Consider the following 23,010-nt stretch of genomic DNA (forward strand, 5'->3'; position numbering starts at 1 on the left):
TGCTCCGCAATGGGAGAGGCCACAACAGTGAGAGGCCCGTGTACTGCAAAAAAAAGAAAAAAAAAAAAAAAAAAAAATTCAAAAAACTGAACATCCGCTGACTTGCCAATTCTACTTCTGGGAGTTTATTCCAAGAAAATAATCCTAAAAATAAGAGTTAACGGATATACATACAAAAAAGATGTTCACTTCAGCACTAGCTTTTAACAGCAAAACAAACCAAATATTCATCAATAAAGAACAGAATGTAGGGCTTCCCTGGTGGCACAGGTTGAGACTCCGCCTGCCGATGCAGGGGACACAGGTTCGTGCCCCGGTCCGGGAGGATCCCACATGCCACGGAGCAGCTGGGCCCGTCGGCCATGGCCGCTGAGCCTGCGCGTCTGGAGCCTGTGCTCCGCAACGGGAGAGACCACAACAGTGAGAGGCCCGCGTACCACAAAAAAAAAAAAAAAAAAAGAACTGAATGTACTATTAGAACTTAGAATGAAAGATTATACGACAATTAAAATATGGTATAGTTCATTATTTAAAACTTTTATATTATGGTATCTCAAGTTTTTTAAGGCTATATACATAGCATAAAACATTTTTAGAAATATAAAGAAAATCTTGGCAAGTCATTCAAACAATTACAAATTAGGAGATAAAGGACAATGGGAAATTTGCACTTTTTACTATATTCGTGTTTTAATCCTTAAAATTTAATGTGTGCATATTATCATCAGAAAAAAATATTTTAAAATACAACTCATAATGTTGAATAGAATCATACTTGCTTATGTAAGTAAACAGCTAAACTGAAGGTGGAAGGATTCTATCTCCTGTTGGTTTCTGGGACTAACATGTATCTTTTTTAACTCTAGTAGAAAACTGTTCCGTATTTCAAAAGACCACATGTGAATGATTACATTCTCATATGCATCCTTTACAAGCAAAAACTATTTTAGTACAACATTCAAGGCATTATGTGCTAGATGTTATGGAGGATACAAGATACGAAGAAAGAATCCCTGCCCTGAATAACTTGGAATCTGGAAGGGAGAAAATTCTAAAAGAAATAAGGGAGAAAATTTTCAAAGAAACAAAATAAAAGGCCATATGTAGTAAGTATTTAGAAAAGGAAATATAAACACAAATGCTTAAGTATTCAAATGAGGCAAAAATTGTATCTGGTTAGGCAGATCAGTTAAAACGTCACTGAGAATGAGACAACTGACTCCAGCCTTGGAGAGAGATGATTTTAACAAGAACATTCATGGGGATGGAGAGGACAGAGCGCGAGCAAAGGTAGAGAGCCACACTCTGAAAACCGTGCATTTTGATAAAAGCACAAGGTATACCTGAGAGAATAACAGGGGGAAGAGAGTTTGAGAAAAGTTGGCTAGATTTTTAGAAGTCCTAAAAGCTGATTGTTGACTCTGAATGTACTTAACGCGAACGCGCTACAGCGCACAGTGCAAAACAGCTTTAAACAGGGAAAAGTTACTTTTCTACAGTAAAGTAACAACTTTCTTAACTTGTATAATCTTCAGTTAAGTGAGAAATGCAAAACTGCTGGAAGTCTCTTAATTTTTTCATAGACATTCATTTCTTAAAAGCCCAGTCAGGTACAAAACCCAGTACTTACTGGCTCCAAATATTTGAGTTAAAATACTCTTCTGATGGCTACAGTCAATGTTGTAGGGAGTCTCGCCTGCTTTGTTGGGCCTATAAAGTAACCGTCCATCTTTGGGATTTCTTAAAAGAAGTTCTGCCAGTTTCCGACTCCTCCCACGAATAGCAATATGCAAAGGAGTGTCTCCTTTCTGTAAAATAGTGGCAGGAAACTTGAACTTTCACATTTCTTACATATAGTATATACAGAGTAACAATTTTCATGTTTCTATAAAATAACAGAAAATCCAAACTTTTCATATTTTTCATAGAGAATGTATAAATAATATGAATTTTTATCTCTGTATCCTCCCCACAATTTCTTTCTCTAGTTCCTTCCCTAGCTTTTCTCAGGTATTATTTCTTCCACAGCCTTCTAGAACGAAAGAGAACAAGCAACAGGCTTTTTCCTTGTGGCTCCTCCCAGGCCCTGGATCCACCTCCATCACAGGTTAGTAACCATCTATCATCCAGATACTTACTGTCCACAGATGTCAACCACCTTCCAAAACTAATTTATATTCTATTTCGCAACGTGGTCTCCATTCGTCTAGAAAGCTTCCCAATCCATGCTGATATTCCACTAGCACGAGCGACCTCGTCCTTCCCCATGCCCTTTGTCACCATTATGTTAGTTCCCTACATTCTCTTCCTCGGAGTCCTCTATGTTGAATCCATCCTTCTCTGGCTGCTACAACTTCTTCCGTTCTCCTCAGCCTTCATGGCTCCCTAACATCAACCTGCCTCTTCCCTTATTAGAACCTCCATCATATTAGTATTCGCATCCAACACTAAGGAAAGAAAACTAATATGTAAAAAAAAAAAACAAATTCAGTCCACAAGGTGTTCTCCACTTTTTACTTCACAAACATCTCTCTTAAAGACAATGACCCACAAGTTAACAAATGAAATTCTCAGTTCTCACCCACTCACTTCCTGTGGCTTCTATAGCACAATCTTATCGTGATTTTGAATCTCCTCTTCTGCCTCAGGTCTACTTCTTCCTTTTCTAGATTCCCTTCCTACGTATGGCCAAAAGCTACGTATTGAGCTCACTATATAGTAAGGCACTGAGCTGGATACTTTGGGGGATATGGAGATGATAGACAAAACAGTCCATGGCCTTAACTAAGTTACAATGTAACAGAAGGAGACTGGATAAACATGCACAATCATAAAACAAACTAGAATGTAACACACGCTGTAAGGAAAGTTTGACCTCAGCTTTCATCTTTCTTCCAAACTGATGATCTTAGTCACTCCCATGCAGCTCTCAGCTGTTGGTAACTTAACTGTGAAATTCCTATCACCAGCCTTGATTTCTTGCCCAAATTCAAGCCCTATCAGTCACGGCCTCCTGAACATCTTAGCCTTCAAACTAAACACATCTAAACTGAATTTCATCACCTTATTTCTCCACCTGAACTCCATTTCTTATCCCCAAACATGTGAGAAGGAAGAAATATCATCAGTGGCATTTCAGCCAGACACAAAATTTCTGAAAATGCAGAGAAGACATCAATACACCCTGCCACCATGCTGAAGATAAACAGAGATTGGTGATGGGCCAGGTAAAAATAACATTAATCTTTATTCTTAAATTTTTTTAATGTAATCCTTTATGAAGAGCCAGGTTCAAGACTTTTACACGTTTGTATTCCAAATTCAAGCAGGACAGCACCTTATCCATCCTTTGTAAGTATGTGTGAATGAATGCACATTCACTCCAAGAACATTCCAGGTATCATGTGTGCTTCTCAGCAAGTATGTGCTGCCTCAAGACAAAGCACACACAACAGGGTCCGAGACAGGGTCCTTCAGGGATTTTAACGAGTACGAAACAGTTATGTATAAATGGCATGTTACAGAATTAACGAGGCCATTGGAACCTTAAAGGGCACGTAGTCCAGTGGTTCCCTTTTGCAAATTAGGGGACCAGCGCCAGAAAGTAGTCAACAGCAGAAGGAGAAAAACAGGCAATACAGAATTTTCCTAGAAAGTTAAGTATATTCAATTTCAACCACTTCTCTTTGACTTTATGCCCTAACTTTTAAGATTAAAATTTTTCTTTATATTTTCTTTCTTTTATATTAATATGGTATTAATATTCATTAATATATATACCATATATAAATACATTAATGTGGTAATAATAGGTGGGAGGCTTTTTTTGTGGTTTTTTAAATAATGTTGTTTCTTGATAAAATAAAAGGCAAATATATATAAATTCTGTGTTTTTTGTTTAATTGCTTCATGAATAATAAAAAGATAAACTTCAATCTATTATGGATTAGGAGAGCCCAAATCATATTATATATTCAGAGGGAAAAATTTATATTTCTTAGTTCATACATAAATCAGTTCACCTCTTTTCTATGAGGAAATCAATCTGAAGTAGAGAAAGAAACCTGCTTAAATTGTAGACAAACTAAAACCAGGAATCAATTCTATATGCAGTATTAAGCAATTCAGAGTTAAATTTATTATGGAAAATATGAACACTCCTCTAAAAGGATTAAGGCGAGGACACATGGCAGAACATGTCTCCTTTGAGAGTCTATCTTCCCCAGCCCACTTTGGATTCTTTCCTCCTGCTTCTCTGAACAAGCTCCACACCTGATGACGTCCTCCTTGCATGGTGGTCAATGCAGCTCGCCATAACTGATCTGAGCCATAGAGGGAACCTCTGAAGCAGCTGCTTTGCTGCATACTGAGCCCGCCCACTCCTCAGCACGCTCTCAGAACAGCCAAGAAGATCTCAGAGCATCCAAATCCCACACAAATAGCCCCAGCAAGTAATCTCTCCTCCCTCCACAAAATAAAATCAGACCCCCATTAAACCCACGGGATATACAGCCCTCAAAATAAAACTGCTCTCTACACGGATGTTTTTACCTTATCTACGGCAGATACTTTAGCTCCTTTATCCAGCAGCAGCTCTACTACTTCTATATTTCTCATCTTGGTAGCCTTTATAAGAGGTGTTTCACCATCCTGTGGGCACAGATAAGAAAGTTTGCCAGATTAATACCTTTACTCCTAAATCTTTAAAGTCACATAAACACACGTGTCAAGAATTCAAATATCTGACCAGTCTATACTGAAAATGTTCTCAAGAAAGCATAGTTGGAAAAACTAACAAGTGCTTTTCCTTTCACAACCAATCACCTGTATCAGAATACTTTTATATCACTCAGCAGAGCAAGAGACACGCCCCCACTACTCACCAGACGCTTCTGCCCTCACCACTAACTGTCTTTCCCCAGGTCCCACTGCTGACATCTGGGGCGGCTCCTCCCGAGGCTGCTTCCCGTTCTGACCACCTCACCCAAGCAACCCACTGCCTAGCCTGTCAGTGTCCAGGCAAGCCAGCGTCCAGATTTGTCAGATGTTTTTACCAGCGCCTCTGTGCATCTAAGGACCTGTGTATAACAGGGAAACAATCTGATACAGGCAGTATGCCTTTGGGAAACCTCAAAGGAGTTTACAATTGCTTTCAAAATCAAATTAATAGAAATAAGAAGAGACCACAGTTCAGCACTGAATTAGGAAAAAGCAAAATCTGGTCAGAAGCCACGTGTGGTCACAGTAGCTGACACAAAGGTCTAAAAGAAAAAGAAACAAGATTCCAAGGAGCCACCACCTGCAAAGCAGAAGGTACCCCAGGAAAAGGGCACTGAGGCTACCATCACTGGTTTAGAAGGTGCTTCTCCAAATCTCTAACGGATGAAACCGGATTGTCTTACGGGTGATTCCGTAAGTTTGCTTTATTCATTCCTGCCATTTCAATCCAGAACTCCAAATATATTTTCCCCACGGACAACTATTACATGTAAAGCCAAATATAATCACTAAAGTCTTATACAGTTTTATACTTTCTACATGATTTGAGTAAAATAGACTAAAAGTGGTTGGTTTCGGGAACCAATAACCACACACAATGATCTTTTAAAAGGAAATGTGTTCTGCATTCCAAACAACAGGCGCATAAAATAATTCTGGGGAAATGATCTGTCCACAATTTATGAAGAGCTGATACTGTACTTTCTGATTAAAATAAATTAAATAATAATTAAAATAAATTACACACAGCATTTTGCTGTGAATATACAACTCCTGAAAGGATATAAACTTACTCCTCAATTTAATATAGAACATTTCCAGTTAAATCAGTATAATTCTAATATCAAACAACTGTAAAACATTGAAAAAAATAAGCAGTACTAACATCCAGCACTAGGTATTGCTAAGAGAATAGAAATGTCGTTTATACCTTTGTGCATATTTCAGTGTCTGGATTGCACTGTAAGATATCTCTCACCATTGTTGCATTTCCTTTCTCAACAGCCCAATATAAAGCAGTTTTATTGTCCTGCATAATAAAAAATCAACAATCACTTCATATAAGATATAATATTTAAAACTTCTATTTGTAAATATAAAACATTATTAACATTTCTATTAAAGCATTAATATATCTTACCAAGAAGCAGCATGGTGGAAAATAACATTAATCCTTATTCTATCTTGCATTTACTTGTGAGAAATTCTTTATGAAAGAAGCCTAAGAAAACTTAATATTTCTTGACTGAGAAAGCAGCAACCCCACATAGCTGATAAGGGAAACAATGCTTTTGGAAAGCGAACAGGTTTCAGGACCCTGCACTGTGTTGGAAGTCATCAGTACCTGAGCCCTGTATCCTGTGATAAGTCACATAAATATTCTGACTTTTGGCTTTTGGCTTTTCATCTGCCCAATCTTTTCAAAAGATAATGCATAAGAGTGTACTACACAAACATACGGTGAATTGTTTTTTTACCATGTTTATTTAGCTTTCTTAATCACTACACTGCACCTATATACTGACCTTCATCAGATCCTTTAAAATCCTATCTAGTCCAAAAACCAAAAACAAATCCATGTGGACTTTCAATGCAGAGGTAGAGAACCAAAAAACTGACTAAAACATAGGAAAACAAAATTGACAGACACAAAGGAGATTGGTAAAAGTCTAAATAGGTGATCCAGTCACCAACTTTTAGTGATAATGTGATTTCATCCCAAAAGACAGGGAATGACTCTCTGCCGCTGCCACATTAATTTTCCTACACCAAGATTTCCCCAATGCAGTTCCCTTCTTAACACTGTACACTAGCTTCCAGCCTCTCTGGCACTACATCCCTTTCTATTTCTCTATCTCCCATCCCACCCTCCCCGCCATCCCGCTGACAACCTGATTTATTCACCAACTAAGGAATACAGTCTTTCACTTTCCCTTCTTCCTAAATTTTCTCATCCCATTATTCCACTATCCTTGCCTGAACTACCAAGCCTTCCTTTTCTCTCCCTATCTAATCCACCTTTTAAACTTAGCTCAAATTCTACCTTCCCTTAAAAGCTCTCCTTAATGCCCACTTTCCCCACCTCAAGACTCTTACATTTGAACCTTTCACTAGGCAATCATATACTATCTTATACCAAAAGTGGCATCACTTTTTATGTTTACATAAAAACATAAGAATAAATATAAACAAAACAAAAACCTTCCTAACTAAAACACAAGTTTCTTCAGGCAAGGGACCCATGTTAAGACCCTCATGGCATTTGGCATAATATTTATCAGTTTGATTCAAAAGTGGATTTGGATACAAGCTAAATACAAGGAAAAAACTGAGCATAAATGTAGACTCTCCAACCACAAAACAGGCTGTTCAGTACAGATTTCTTTTAATCTAAAGCTCTTGACATATTGGATAAATTCTCAACTTTAGGGAAGCTTTTCCCTAAAATAAATAACCTTTACAGCTCTGTGAGCTATGACTGTCTTACGCAAAATCCATAGGCACTACCAAGTGGTCCTGGGAAAGGCTAGCAAATGGGGGAAAAGGAGAAGAAAGATGAAAAAACAGGAATAGAAGAACAATATATGGATGAAGAAGACAAAACAGAGGAAGCATACTAAAGAAAATAAGTCACATACACTCAAAGTGCCACCAACTGTCTCAGTATCATAAACTACTCATGTCAGAAATGAATATATTTAGACATTAGTAAGGGAGGTGTATTTGAAAAGCATGAGCTTCTTTTTTTTTTTTTTTTTTTTTTTTTTTTTTTGTGGTATGCGGGCCTCCCTCTGCTGTGGCCTCTCCCGTTGCGGAGGACAGGCTCCGGACGCGCAGGCTCAGCGGCCATGGCTCACGGGCCCAGCCGCTCCGCGGCATGTGGGATCCTCCCAGACCGGGGCACGAACCCGGTTCCCCTGCATCGGCAGGCGGACGCGCAACCACTGCGCCACCAGGGAAGCCCAAGCATGAGCTTCTTTATGCTTTACTTCTATCTAAATCTAACTTGACATCAATACAGAAATTTCATAATAATGGCAGTGAAACTTAATAATACAGGCATCCATTAAACGTATTAGGATTTATATGTTTGTCTCCATAGGAAAACTGGAAGAATGACATTATGATCAGCCAACATACACAAACAATTATACTGAGATAACAACAGCCCTGTAATCACACACCCCTGTCCTCTAATGTCTACAAACAATTATACTAAGATAACAACAGCCCTGTAATCACACACACCTGTCCTCTAATGTCTATATCAGCATATTTTTGAAGAAGTGCTCGAACAATTTCCACATGACCACCTCTGACAGCGCCAATTAAAACAGTATCTCCACTCTAAAAAGATAAAAAAAAAAAAAGGTGAATTGATGATGAGAACAAAAAGCACTGTTTTGAAGTTAAAATTAGTCATGTATTAATTTAACAGATTTTTTTCTGAAAATTTCTTGGAAAAAATTATCTCTAAATAACAGAAAGCTAACTAATATTAATACCTGATATTAATAGCCTTCAGAATAAGGGACAGAAGACTTTATACCTCAAAGTGAGAATATTTATACCTGAAATTCCAGGACAGAAGTTTAGAAAGATAAGTCACCCAGAACAATAAGCCATTCTATTTGAAGGTAACCTCCCATTACAAATGTAAATTAAATAAAATAACACAGTGGCTGTCAATGAACCAGATGAACATTTGGAAATTACATAATACAAATCCCTTGCAATAATGCTATATGACAAAAGCCATGGATTCTAAAAAGAAGGGAGTTATAAAGCTAGAGCCATCTGTGGGTTTATAACCACATTTAATTAAGGGAGAAGGCTGGTTCCCAGAACAGCATCTGTATTCTATCAGTTTGGCATTACAGGCCAACAGTGCACAAGACTGACTCACTCCCCACTACAAGGCTTAGATGAAGTTCACTACCTCATAAGGACATCTCTGCCCTGAAATTATACCCACCAAGCAATAATCATTATTAATTATATCATCCCCTAGTTCAAATACTGTAAATGGCCTTTTTTTTTTTAACTGCTGAATTACAAATCAGTTGAATGAGTTTGGGTTGGGTGATTCCATGAGCTACAGCTCATCTCAATCCTAAGTGGGCCCCAGTGGGCTCTATATCAAGATGCAGGTCCTCGAGGATTATGAAGTCTAGCACCATGATGTAGTACCTTAACTACTACATTAAAAGTGTAAATAAACCCATGGCAGACACATTTTAGTTGAGAATATTAGCATTAATGTGGGTTCAGACTAGTAAATTAATAAAAGGTTATAAATATTTCATTGCTTACAATGTGCCATGCACTGTTCTAGGCACTAGGAAATAAGATAGACAAGGTCCCAGCTCTGAATTGATAGCCTAGAGGAGACTAACAGACAACATACAATAAACACAAACAAGAAATCAGATAAATGTAATGCAAATAAAATATAGTGATGTGTTAGAAAGTGCCTGGGTAGCTACTTTGGCTTGGGTAGTCTTGAGAAATCAGGACTAATGTGTAGGATTTGGTGCTTTAACAACAGGACAGATGCTGGTACCACTTACTGAGAGGGAGAAGACTGAGGGAAAAGCAGGTGTGGGATGAAACAAACAAAACACCTGTTTTGCTGTAAGTTAAGAAGCCCATTAGACATTCAAGTGGACAGTTCAAGTGGAGTTGGACAGACAAGTGTAGACTTCCGAGAAGAGGTGAGAGCAAGAGATACCAATTTGAAAATTCTAGGTGTAAGGGTGGGAGACTTGAAGCCTTGGAACAATGAATAACACCAGCCACGAACAACACCTATAGTTAGGATGGTTTCAAGATCACATTTTCAATAACAGCATTATTTCTGAAAAATTGAAAAGAACACCCTTCACAAAGATTGGACAGGTTTTAACTTATTAGTTCTAAAGGCAGAAATAAAACATCTTAAATGTATGTCATGCAGGAAGAATCTTGAAAGGTGGTGAGAAGTTAAGGTAACCTTCCATCAATGTCACCACTGAAAGACAAATTCTAAATAGATAACCTACCCTATCAGGTATGTTCACATATGTTCCAGCATCAAGTAGATCCTGTACAATTTCTGTATGTCCCTCCTTTGATGCAATCATCAAAGCTGTATTTCCATCCTTATCGGTTAAATTTACATTTGGATTCCTCTTCAAAATTTCTTTTACTGACTGTGTGTAGCCTCCTTTTACTGCCACAATAAGTGCAGTCATTGAATTCTACAAATCAAACAACGCCCAAGAAATTAGTACTTTCAAAAACATATAATTTATTCTACAGTCAAAAAACTGATGTTTTCAAATAGGTGGCCTATTATTAACAGTTATTTCTGATAATAAAATGCCGATATAAATAACCAGAAACAGACCAAAAGTGGCCAGAAGCATATTTTCCATTTTTGAAGATACATTAATTCTCTTCAGTCAATAGGACTGTTACGACATTCAATTCTTTAAATGATAATCCAAAATTGGAGTCATTTACAATGAACAAACCCTCTCACTAAAGTACTGACATATAAAATAGCTGACAGGATGATTCAAAATTAAACACATTCTAAGTTAAATAATCCAAAGTAAGAATCAATCAGACTTCAAAGAATTGTCTATAATAAAATCTATATGAAAAACTGAAGTAAAACAATGAATTAATAAGCTATAGAATATTTCAATAAAAGTATAACATATTCCTCTGTTTTCCACAGTGATCTAGAAACCACATTTTCAAAACTGTCTTATTTTTAGTGGTTCTTTTAAAAACCGCACATTTAATTTATAACAAAATCACATAAGAGAAGAATCTGACTCATTACAAAAGAAATATTAAAATTTATTCTTGAGATTTTGATCTAGTTTGAGATACCATGCAATTTCCTTATAGAAATATTTCAGTTATTATATCAGCCCCCAGAACTAAGCCATAATTCTCTCAATATTAAAATAACATAGCCTTTTCAGATTCCTCAGCAGTCAATAATCATAGAGACAAGCCACTCATCCACTTGATAAACTGTCCAGAAAGGAGGCAAGTGAAAGGTATGACTTCCATGGCTGGGTAAGAATCATGCTCTATCTCCGCACACCACTAAAATATTATATACCCCTTGAAGGTCATCAATTAGTAGCTTCTGTCAACATGGACAATAGGAGGATCTGGTTGGTATTATGCCAGGAAGTCACTTTTGATGATTTAGAATTCACTTTTGTTACATTGCAGCCAGAGATTTGACAGCAACTCTTCTCAGAATCCTTTATGATCCATCTCACACAATAACAATAATTATATTAACAGAAGTCTGTATTGTTTCTTGTGCATAAATGTCATCTCCTTTACCTATATTCTTACAAGCTCAAGAGAAAAGCGATCTGATAGCTTTCTCCAGTATCCCCAGCACGTCCGGCACAGGGCTGGGTGGACAGCGGGTACTCAATAAGGAATTCATAACTGCTAGACTGTAAGATATACTGAACCAATTTTTAAGCTATATAGGTTTTGACCACTGATTTTTGATATTTTTAAATCTATTAGAGAAAACAAGTCACAGATTAAAATATCAAAAAATTATGATATTATTTCAAAATTTTAGAGAAAAGGTATTTTAACAGAATAGACACTATTTCCACAATAGTAATTCAAACAATTTGATTTGGGGAGTATTTTAATTTATACCAAGGTTACTAAAAGATATTCCATATAGTTTTAGCCTCCCCAAATTTATGTGCATTAGCAGTAAATCCTTAAAAGCACATACTTGTAATACATAATATCTATAATATAATATATTTACCAGGATAACAGAAGATGTTTGTTGTTCTAAGTATCGTTTAGAAACTATAGGGAAATTTTTCTAGGTACATACTAAGGAAAAAGTATTCTCTCTCTTAAAACTAAAAACATCTCTCTACTACCAGCAGTTAAAATAGAAAAGATACTTACAGCTCCTTCTTGATCAACATCAGCTCCCATAGCCAATAAATGTTTTACACATTCCAAATGACCCTTTCGTGCAGCCCAAACCAACGGGGTGGTTCCATACTATTAAAGAAATAATAAATTTAAAATTATTACCTAAGGTATATTAAAAGAAACTAGCTCTCACCATGAATTTTGATAAAAATCATACTTTGAGTATTTTTAGATTATGGTTTATACCAATCATAATTTTAATCCTAGATAAATCATATTTTCCCCATACTACTCCTCCTGAATAGATGATTAACCACTGCATGAAATATATTTTAATTAACTTTAACTTTTACAATCAGTGACAATTTTTCCATCATAATGTCATACAGCCTCTAATTTCCAACAAGCTTTCTTTGCTTCCCATATCTTGTGAAATATAAAGTCCAACAGTCTGAAATAGTAACAACCAAGTGCCAAATACAGTTCTAAATAGTTTACACGATCTAACGTGTGTAATCCTTATCAGAAGAATAAGTACAAATCACAATATCACATTTTAACAGATGAGCAAACAAGGCCCTGAGAAGTTAATTACAGGCTCGAAGTCACAAAGCTACTAAGAGGTAGAGCAAGACCCATGAACCCAACAAGCCTGGCTTCAGTCTGTGCTCTTCACCACCACCCCAGATCGGCCTCTGTACCTGACAAAATAAATGTCCATCTAGACACTGCACTCAAAAGCACCTTCTGTTGGAATGTGATTCAAAAGACATGAGAGAATATAAACCATGCATAAAAGCAAGGCTTCATCTTTGGGGAGATTCATAAGGCAATGAAGAGACACAAGAATACTCACAGTGACATTTAACTACATGGGAGACTGCAGATTGAAATGAACGTTTAATGAATACCTACTTTTTATAACAGCCTTGACCAGCAGAACTTTTGTGCACTGATGCAGGTATGGACAGTGAATACTGACGACAGAAGAAGGGGCGTCTAAGTTGACTGGGTAAGTTAAGGAGACTCAACAGAGAAGCTAACACCTCAACTGAGCCTTGAGAAAATAAATAGGAGTTCATCAGGCAGAGGAGGTCATAACATTCCTAGCAGAGGGAACAGGATAAACAAAGACACGCACTTCACAGAAATTCATAAAAGTTCACAGAATGGGGCTTCCCTGGTGGTGCAGTGGTTAAGAATCCGCCTGCCAATGCAGGGGACACGGGTTTGAGCCCTGGTCCGGGAAGATCCCACATGCCACGGAGCAACTAAGCCCATGCGCCCCAACTACTGAGCCTGTGCTCTAGAGTCCGAAAGCCACAACTACTGAGTAGTAGTGCCTCAACTACTGGGCCTGCATACCACACTACTGAAGCCCGCACACCTAGAGCCTGCACTCCGCAACAAGAGAAGCCACCACAATAAGAAGCCCACACACCGCAACGAAGAGTAGCCCCCGCTCGCCGCCACTAGAGAAAGCCCACGTGCAGCAACGAAGTCCCAACGCAGACAAAAATAAATAAGTAAATAAATAAATAAATAAATAAATAAAAGAAAAAAGTTCACAGAATGATAGACAATCTTCTGTATCCAAAAGCTTACTGTATATGGAGACGCATGGCGAGAAGTGAACCTGGGAAGAAAGACTGGGGTCCAATTGAAAAGTCTGAGCTTTGCCCTGAAACCACAGAAGCTATCAAAGCTCTCCAAAAGCAAGAAAGAATGAAATTATTAAATAAATATTTATCAAATATTTGGGGTATTAAGGATTTTAAAAAATGAATAGAACAAAATCCTGGGGAGCTTTCTGGAGCTGATGGCACATGAGCTGAGTGTGAAGGCTGACCAGAAGCTACAGCAGACGAGGATGAGAGGGCACGCCACACTGTGAAAGGGCACCTGCAAGATGTGGAGGGTTAGAAACAGATGGGCTTGGGAACCTGCATCATTTGATAGTTGAGCAAAAGTGGTTTGGGGTAGAGAGAGCGGGAGAAAGGGTAGAGAGGGAGGCAGGGGTTATCTTTATACATCGTAACAGCGATTGATGTCTTAGGATTTTAAGTATGAGAGAGAAAGAACAAGACTTAAATTTTAGAAGATCATCTGGCAACAATACAGAGAAGGCAGACAGGACCCACAGTAGAAAGAAGAGCTACGACAGAAAATAATGAAGATAGGGAAGCAACCCTATCTATTTTCCTGAGAATGATGAATGTGATATAAAAGACAATGGAAGGACACTTAGCACGTATTTAATACCTAGAAGGAACCCACCTATGAGATGTGTGTCTTTATAAAATATATTAATAAATATAAACATAAGCTACATCAGAGCCGCTGCATGAGATCATATGAAAATCCTTGTAAGTTAGACACACTGAGTGGACATAATATGAACTAGAACCTGGAAAGATCCTGCTGACCTACCTTATCGGAGCAGTTGACTTTAGCACCATTTTGCAGTAAAAGTTGCACTATATCTGCATGGCCTCTCCCTGCTGCCCAGATGATTGGGTAAACACTGTACTGCTGGGAGGTAGGCAGGTGGGTGAGTAGGTACACAGGGAGGGAGGGAGGGAAGGAGGGAAAGAAAACGTCTTTTAGGTGGATATTTACAGCACACATTTGCTAAGAAGAGGAGACAACAAAGGGAGCAATATAAAGTAGTATTTTACAAAATCAAGTTACAGACCATTCTCCATTTTAAAAACACACGTAATACTCATAATACATAACTGAGAACTGAGATGCACTCAACCTTAAATAAATATATATTATGAACACATCTATTTTTATAGATTCAACGCACAATGTAACTATCTAACCAACAGGTAAGACTAATAAGAATATAAAACCTTTCTTTATAATCCATCCATTAACTTGAATAAAACCATTTCCTTTTTTTTCAGCTGTATTGAGGTATAACTGACAAATAAAATTGTAAGACATTTAAAGTGCATGTAATGATTTGACATACATATACATCGTGAAAGGAATCCCCCATCAATAAAACAATTTCTTAATCTGTAGTCTGAGATCAAGTCTCAAGCAAAGTACAATAGTAATGCATGTATTACCACCTATAAGAATGTACAGTCTGCTGTTTTTAGCCACCAAGTTTGTGGTGATGTTACAGCAACCACAGAAAACTAATACAGGTGACTTGGAGTAAGGTTTTAGCAGTGGAGAGGGCCAGAAAAAAAGAAAAAGAATATAGAAAAGTGGCATGGATATTTGGTAAATGTCTCTTTTCTTTAAAAGAGTTTAGATTAAGAATACATACGCACAGAAAACAGGTAAGATGACTTAAGGATTTCAAAATCTCCTTTTGAAATGCTGTATAGTTATAATTAACATTTAAACGCTAAGAGTTGCCTTTTTGTTGATAAAAACTGAGAAATAAGCTTAGCCTCAGAAAAAAATTCTCATTGTGTTTTGAAATCACATTCTGCATTATTATCTTTAGTAAGATCTAGATAATTTTTATCCACTATGAAGTCCAAAGCCAAACCAGCCTTAAGTATTCCCTAAAAGAACTTACCACTTACATTACAGATGGATTTTTTGTTAACGCTTACCAGACCAGTAACACTTGGATTGGCACCGTGAGAAAGAAGCAACTCAACCACTTCAGTACGGCCTTTATAACATGCCCACATAAGAGCTGTCCATCCTCCCTAAAGAAGACAAAAAGGTGGGGCGGGGGCGGGGGAAACAAAATACTGGATTGTCTCTAAGCACAAAAATGGCATTAATGAAGTTCCTTTTGTCAGCTTTATTCTTTATAGAACCATTGTTTTAAGAAATCACTACTATGTAGTTTTTTGTTTTGTTTTGTTTTGTTTTTTGCGGTACGCGGGCCTCTCACTGTTGTGGCCCCTCCCGTTGCGAAGCACAGGCTCAGCGGCCATGGCTCACGGACCCAGCCGCTCCGCGGCATGTGGGATCCTCCCAGACCGGGGCACGAACCCGCGTCCCCTGCATCGGCAGGCGGACTCCCAACCACTGCGCCACCAGGGAAGCCCTACTATGTAGTTTTAAATACCTAAGCTCCCCAGAGAAATACACAATAGTATCTGAAAAAAGTCAAACCTCTCAAGTCCATTAATGATTACTCCAAAGTTTGTGTTATACTTTGGAAACTGACACGGGGAACATTCATGCTGGACTCGTTCCAAATTTCCAAGATTTATTTTGGTTTTATAAATATTTTCCTTCAGTAAACATTCTATGTCTCTAGATATTCTCCTCCTGGTATGAGTCTAGACTTTTTCCAGAGAGGGATTCCAGCAACCCTATTCAACTCCTGCATCTAAACCCATCCGATAAATTCCAGATCATTATCATACCTCTTGCTAAAAAAGAGAGGATGAGAAGGCAATGATCTGTAGACCATGATTTCTAGGGATGGGCAAAGTCAGAAAGTATGAGTTAACAGCATGATAACTTTCTATTTTTTAAGTTACAGGAGTAGTGTTCTTGTTTTGGCAATGTTCTCTTTAGCTATAATGCAATTCAATGAAAGAGACAAATGCAATCAAATTACACTAAGAAGTGAATGTTTTGTTTGCTTTTTTTTTTAAAGCAGTATTTGCACCAATCCAAATTTGGGTTCAAGAACATAAATCACTTAATCCTGATTCTGTTTCATTGTCACTAAAAAGGAGATTTAAAAAAAATACTTGCCCTCATCCGAAAAAGGCAAAACTATAGAAAGGGAAAGCAGATCAGTGATAGCCATGGGTTGGGGAGTGGGTGGAGGGGCTGATTATGAAGAAGCAGCATGAGGGTACTGTGGAAATGATGGAACTGCTCTGTACAGAGCTGTGGTGGTGGACATATGACATCATGCACTTGTCAAAACCCACAGAACTGAACACCAGAGAGATGCATTTTATTGTATGTAAATTTTTAAAAAATCAACTAGAATATGGGGAAGAAAGACAGAATACAGACTGGGATGAATTAATTATATTACAAATGAATCACATGATTACTTAAAAGCTTATCTAGGTAACTCTGGAAAGCAATATTTTGACTGAATTCTGTAATAATGCTAAAGACAAAAAGAACTGTACACAAACAATGTATTTAGAAGCAAATCTGTTTCTCTCAGGGTATGGATTAGAAATTCTGAAACTACTTTATTTGTATACCAGAGGTGAACAAATAAGTAAATATACTGTGTAGATAGTGAGAGCCAGATTTCTCAGTCAGAGGAGAGTTACAATAAGAAAAGGGAGAAGGCTACAGTGGATTGGGTTCATGGTTATCGACCTAGTCTATTAAAAAAAAAAATATATATATATATACACACACACACAGATACAGAATAGATGTATATGTGTGAAAGAGTTAATATACAGACATGTATTTCCTACATCTATCCACTGAGAAGGACCACAGGCAGTGACACCCCAGTAACCATAAGCATACCTAACACCTAGATTACTGCTTTCTAAATATCATTTTCGAAAAACAGGAACTAGGGTTCCTTGGAAAACTAATTGATTCCAGGGCTGATAATCAGGGAAATAAGGCAGGGAAAATATAAGATAAACCTGAGCCTGAAGCATTTTGTAATGCCAGAAAGTAAGGAAGTGCTAAAATGTATATCTACATATATCTATATATAGATATATATTTAGAGAGACAGAGAAAGACAGAGACAGAGTCAGAGAGAACTCTTCTTTACAGAAGAATTCTAATTAATAAATGTAGATGGAATGATGAAAATAGAAAAATCACCATTATAACACCACAGTCATAACTGCTGCATGCCAGATGCATTGATGGATGCTAAAATAAATGAATGAAAGTTTAATCAAAAACAAGATATTTGTATAGTCTCAAAGTATCAAAGTCTTACACACATCAATATTTTAATCTGTACAATTCCTGCCCAGAATTGTGTTAATATCATTCCCTCATTTTAATTCGTATACTATCACCCTATGCAAGAATCTCTGAGATAAAAATTTAATCTTGAGAAACCTATGCCCAAATTTGCAAAATGAAAAGACTGGAACTGACTGCCTATAGCAATGCTGTAGTTTGGTGTCCATTAAAGGTCTTCACAAGGAAGAATCCTCACTAGACTTCCTGACATTATATCCTGGAATTATTCCTGAATCCCAGACAACCCCTGGTACACTCTCCTCTCCTCACACAAGTCCCAGGGACTCTGCTTTCCCTCACAGTTCAGCAGCTGCCACCACCCACCCAATTCTCTGAGGTTAGGGTCTCTCAATACTAACTACTAAGGGAGACACAGTCCTCAGTTTCCCTAAATTGGGGTGTTTAAAAGCCAAACACAGAGGCCCTTTAAATGTTAAAATGTGCTGTGATTTGATAAGTACTTCAGGGAAATGAGAAATATGGAGAACTAAGAAAGTTTAAGAAACCATTTTTTACAAATCTTGCCACATTTTTACACATTCATAATGTATACTTTATAGTTCCTAACTCCCTTGCCGATATATATGGAAGAATGATAAAGGAGAAAGCCTTTGGAGTAAGCAGTCCTGGGTTCAAAACTCAGTCTGACTGCTTAAGAGCTAAGTGACTTTGGGCAGAGTACTTCTTCCAGTCTCAATTTCCTGAACTGTATACGCTGAGAACAAAATTAACCCTTAGCCCATAGGATTCTTCTGAGAAGTCAATTAATGACAGGCTAAAAAGCACCTAAAGGGATCAGGCATACAATAGCTACCTAATATTAGTTCATCTGATAAAATGGTATGGTGCTGTTAATAAAATATTGAGAACTAGGTAATTCCATGAATTTCTCTTCTGCTTTATATGCCAGTTAAGATAAGAACACCGCATTTTACTTCTACCTGCCATACCCATCCTTTGCCTAGGTTACTGACATTATTACCTTCTCTCCCTAAATCTGTATAGCAATGTACTTCAATTTCTTTTCAGAAATAGGGAGGATACAAATGGTTCTGTATCCTTCTATAAAAATAACAACCACTTCGCTAAGTTTTAAGAATAAATGTAACACTGTAGAAGAACACTGTGTAAATTACATCGTACAATATTAAGTGCAAGATGGTGGAGTGCTGCAGTTTCTTAAAAATTCAGACCACCTGTACTTCATAAAGTGTCATCAGCAAAGTAATACATGTTTTCTACATCAAGGCAGTTCAATTCCTTCTGTTTTTCCCGTTAAAATTAATCTTTGAAAAGGCTGAACATTTTGCAGAATAAATAAGCCAGAAATGATCCCTTTCTTCACCTTTATGCTTTAAGCAGATGCCAAGATCAAATAAGAGCTAAGATAATTAAGAATCATATCTTGTTAAACTTGTAATGTGTACAGATGGCATTATGAACACAATCACATTTTGAAAATAAGTTTATAAATATTATTCTGAAAATCATGACTTTAAACAACTGAAAATATTTTTAAAACTATACTATGCCCTTCTAGGGGCTTCCCTGGTGGCGCAGTGGTTGAGAGCCCGCCTGCCGATGCGGGGGGCGCGGGTTCGTGCCCCGGTCCGGGAAGATCCCACATGCCGCGGAGCGGCTGGGCCCGTGAGCCGTGGCCGCTGAGCCTGCGCGTCCGGAGCCTGTGCTCCGCAACGGGAGAGGCCACAGCAGTGAGAGGCCCGCGTACCGCAAAAAAAACACAAGACTTAACACATATCCATTACTGCTAATAAGATTCCAGCTGACTAACAATGGATAGAGAATGTCCATATACCATATCACGGTGCTCCAGGTTAGCCCCACATTTAAGCAGTTCTTCCACAATGTGCAGGTGGCCTTCTTTTGACGCTGATATAAGTGCTGTCCAGTTATCCTTGAACACACAGACACAAATGTTATCATTTCAAAACCAAAAATTACTTTCCAAAGTGAGGAAAAATAAATTTGAATTTACATACCAGATGATCATACCAAATTGACATGATCTGATCCACTCTAAACTACTCTGAAATTACACTGCAGCATAAGCTCTGTTAAGAATTTATCTGTCTACCTATATGACTACAATGGTGTAAAAACGGTTTCACAACTACTTGTTCCGTCTTTTCACTGGACTTCTAATCACATACTGTGTTTTTTTAAAAAGGAGAAAAGATGACTATCAAAACCTCGAAGCTAATCCTTGTGGTCAGCAGCCATTACCATAAATTGAAATTAAAGGGCCTGTAGTCAGATTTAAGAGCACATTTACAAACTATTGAAGAGATCCCATATGATGAGTTTAGAAACTGTATGACAAAGAACTATTCTTTATTTTTTTAAATAAAGCCTACAAGTATCCTAACTTTTATCCATGAGTGTACTATAATTTACCTCAAATGATCACTCAATTAAAATCATCAATTTAATATCATCAATCTGAATCATAAAAACAAACAGAAAAACAGATGTAGCTGTGTAACGCTGAAAAATAATTCCTGGGAAACAGAAAGTAAGCCTCTTAGAATAGTGATTTATCCCTCATAAATGATATCAGAAGGGACCACATCTTTCTGGCTTATCATATGTAATATTTACAATAATAAGATACCATTATGGGGAGTTACTTAAAAATATGACTCATACATATCTTCTAGGCAGGCATTTAATTTTAAGTATATGTGCTCCCTATTGAACCAGTGCCATCTATACATAAAAAAACCTGAAGAGCTGAGAACTTTCACTGAAAGTAAAAATTTCTCTCCTGTTATTACCCCTTTTAAAAAACTGAGTTGGCATATTACTAGGCAAAGTTGAGATACAGAAGAAGTACAATCTATAATCTATTACTTCTAAATCATTTCTTAAAAGCAAAGTTAAGGAAAAAAGACAAATGAGTAAATTATTTCAATAAATACCAAATCTTCCAGATTGCAATTAGCTCCATTCTTAATTAATTCTTTCACTATTTCCAGATTGCCTTGTTCAGCAGCTATCATCAATGGAGTCTGGCCACACTGGAGATATAAAAGACAGAGAGAACTTGTCAAGATGCTGTACTTTAGCTGAAATACCAGTTAATTATAGCACACTTACTTTTTCCTGATGTTATGTTAAGCGCTATTTACAGTATTTCATTAATTTAGAAACACCTCTGAATTCTTAAGTTTTCAGTTTACTAATAATGTAAAAGTCAAAGAGAAAATGAAACTTTTTTTATGACAGCATTAGCAATCCGTTTTTGGCACTGCAATTTCATTCAAAATAAGTAAGCATGAATAATATTAAGCACTGAAAAGTAATTACCACAATGTATATAAAAATCTTAGGATATCTGTGGTAACCAAATTCTCTACCAAGACAGTTAGAATATGATATAGAATGTGGTTTTATTGTATGTATAAGATGTTTTATCAGGACTAGAGGGAGGAAGGTAAAGCAATAAATAAAAACAATACAGGTGCAATAAATAAAAACAAAACAGGTGTAGTTTTTTTAAGCCTTCCCTTACAACCTTAATTCATTAAACTAAAGCCCCTACTAGCTACATCAGAGCTGCCCAGCCTGTGCCTAGAATGAGTCACAGCATAAGACACAGTGCTCCCCAGCCCGGAGACAGCAGGGCAGGGCCTGGGCAGGATCCTGGGACCGGTTCCCTCCAGCAGCAGGCCTCGGCTATTGCAAGTGCAGCACACACATTATCATTTTCTGTACATGCCGTGATATCAAACAGATTAGAAGCACTGGGTTAAAGGTGCTGAAACATATTCAGGTATATGAAAATTACACCAAAAACTAAGTTCAATTAGAGAAATATTTATCTAAGCACCTACTTACTGAATGTGTATCAGTGGGGGGGGGGGAAACATCAGTGATTTTATTTTAAATGCTAATCTGACAATATTCCACTGCTTAAAACCCTCAGTGGTTTCCTGCCGCTCCTTTGAATGAGAACCAAAACCCCCACGTGGCCTGTGACCTAACGATGGAGAGGCGGCGGCAGGCCTACCTCGACACCTGTGCCAGGCCATTCCCTCCTCACCAATGTGCCCTCCAGCTCCTTCCCACCTCGGGACCCTCAGAGGCTTCCCTCTACCCCACCCAGTTAACCACCACCCACCCGGCAGCTCTTGGGTCAAACATCAACCCCTTAGGGAAGCCTTGCTAACCCCCTCTAATTTCACTTACTGTACTGATCCTTGTTTGTAATTACACATTTATTTGTGTGATTAACAACTGATTATTGTGTTTCCTCTAAAGGCCCTAAACTCCCAGAGGGTGGGAAGCATGTCTGTTTTGTTTGTTTAGTACTGTACACCCCCAGCGTGAGGGACAGTGGCTGCCACACAGGTACTCAAATATTTATTGAGTAAATGAGTGAGCAAAGTCTGAAAGAATTTAAAAGTCCACTAACGGCAACATACAAACAAGGAAATAATTATAGTAACGGGCAACATACAACAGGTGCTACTACAAGAACACAAGTAAAGAGAAACACAAATACTGAGTTAAAGTACAAAAGTAAATCGAATTAAATACAGACACTCATATAACGATGGATACTAAATTATATGTGGTAGTCACCTGTCGTTCAACCAGGGGCATTAGGGAATGAGATATTAGGCATAAATAGATTTTCCAGGTGAAAAAGTTTATCCTTTAAGTATTAAATTTGATTATAACTTTTATGATTACCATTTTTCTAAAATGTAACTCACACATTGCTACTTGTTAAACAGATTAACTTAAACACTATGTTTATGATTCTGAGTCACACCTACAGACATCCATTATTAGGCCAGGCTTGCCTCTGTGAGCGCTGATGTCTCTGAGTTACTTTCTACAGCATGTTTCTCCCTCCTGATTAGATTAACTGGGATAAAAAGTGAAATATCAAAATCCATGGTATAATATATAAATTAAAGCCAACTAATTGAATCTATGGCCCTAAGGATATATGACTTGTACATCAGTTTTCAAAACTGTAATTCCAAAGACTCAGGAGCTTTCTGTTTACTTTCTGGGGTCACAGTCACATTTCAGATAGTTCACAAAGACAGGTGCTCTCAGAGTATGAGGGAAAAAATCAGTGAGATGTGTATTAAAATCCATAACACAAATAAGACAGATGGTATAAACGTGATTAACTAGAAACAAGCCAAA

At 37.4% G+C, this 23,010-nt stretch overlaps 1 protein-coding gene across 10 annotated transcripts in view; it reads right to left on the reverse strand.

Moving 5' to 3' along the window:
• The window catches only part of KIDINS220 (kinase D interacting substrate 220), a 99,930-nt gene that overhangs the window by 66,438 nt on the left and 10,482 nt on the right, over positions 1-23,010 (reverse strand). For 9 of the 10 annotated variants that reach the window (XM_028497048.2, XM_028497047.2, XM_028497046.2 and 6 more), the window contains exons 3-12: positions 20,766-20,864; positions 19,643-19,741; positions 15,507-15,605; positions 14,356-14,457; positions 11,956-12,054; positions 10,041-10,238; positions 8,248-8,346; positions 5,930-6,028; positions 4,552-4,650; positions 1,631-1,808 (exon numbers count right to left, since the gene is read on the reverse strand). In XM_028497048.2, the coding sequence (XP_028352849.1) occupies positions 1,631-1,808; positions 4,552-4,650; positions 5,930-6,028; positions 8,248-8,346; positions 10,041-10,238; positions 11,956-12,054; positions 14,356-14,457; positions 15,507-15,605; positions 19,643-19,741; positions 20,766-20,864 (1,171 nt within the window). The remainder of the gene's footprint in view (positions 1-1,630; positions 1,809-4,551; positions 4,651-5,929; positions 6,029-8,247; positions 8,347-10,040; positions 10,239-11,955; positions 12,055-14,355; positions 14,458-15,506; positions 15,606-19,642; positions 19,742-20,765; positions 20,865-23,010) is intronic. The other variant, XM_028497041.2, reaches the window with a different exon arrangement.

This window comes from Physeter macrocephalus, chromosome 12 (genome assembly GCF_002837175.3).
Source record: "Physeter macrocephalus isolate SW-GA chromosome 12, ASM283717v5, whole genome shotgun sequence".
Taxonomy (NCBI): domain Eukaryota; kingdom Metazoa; phylum Chordata; class Mammalia; order Artiodactyla; family Physeteridae; genus Physeter; species Physeter macrocephalus.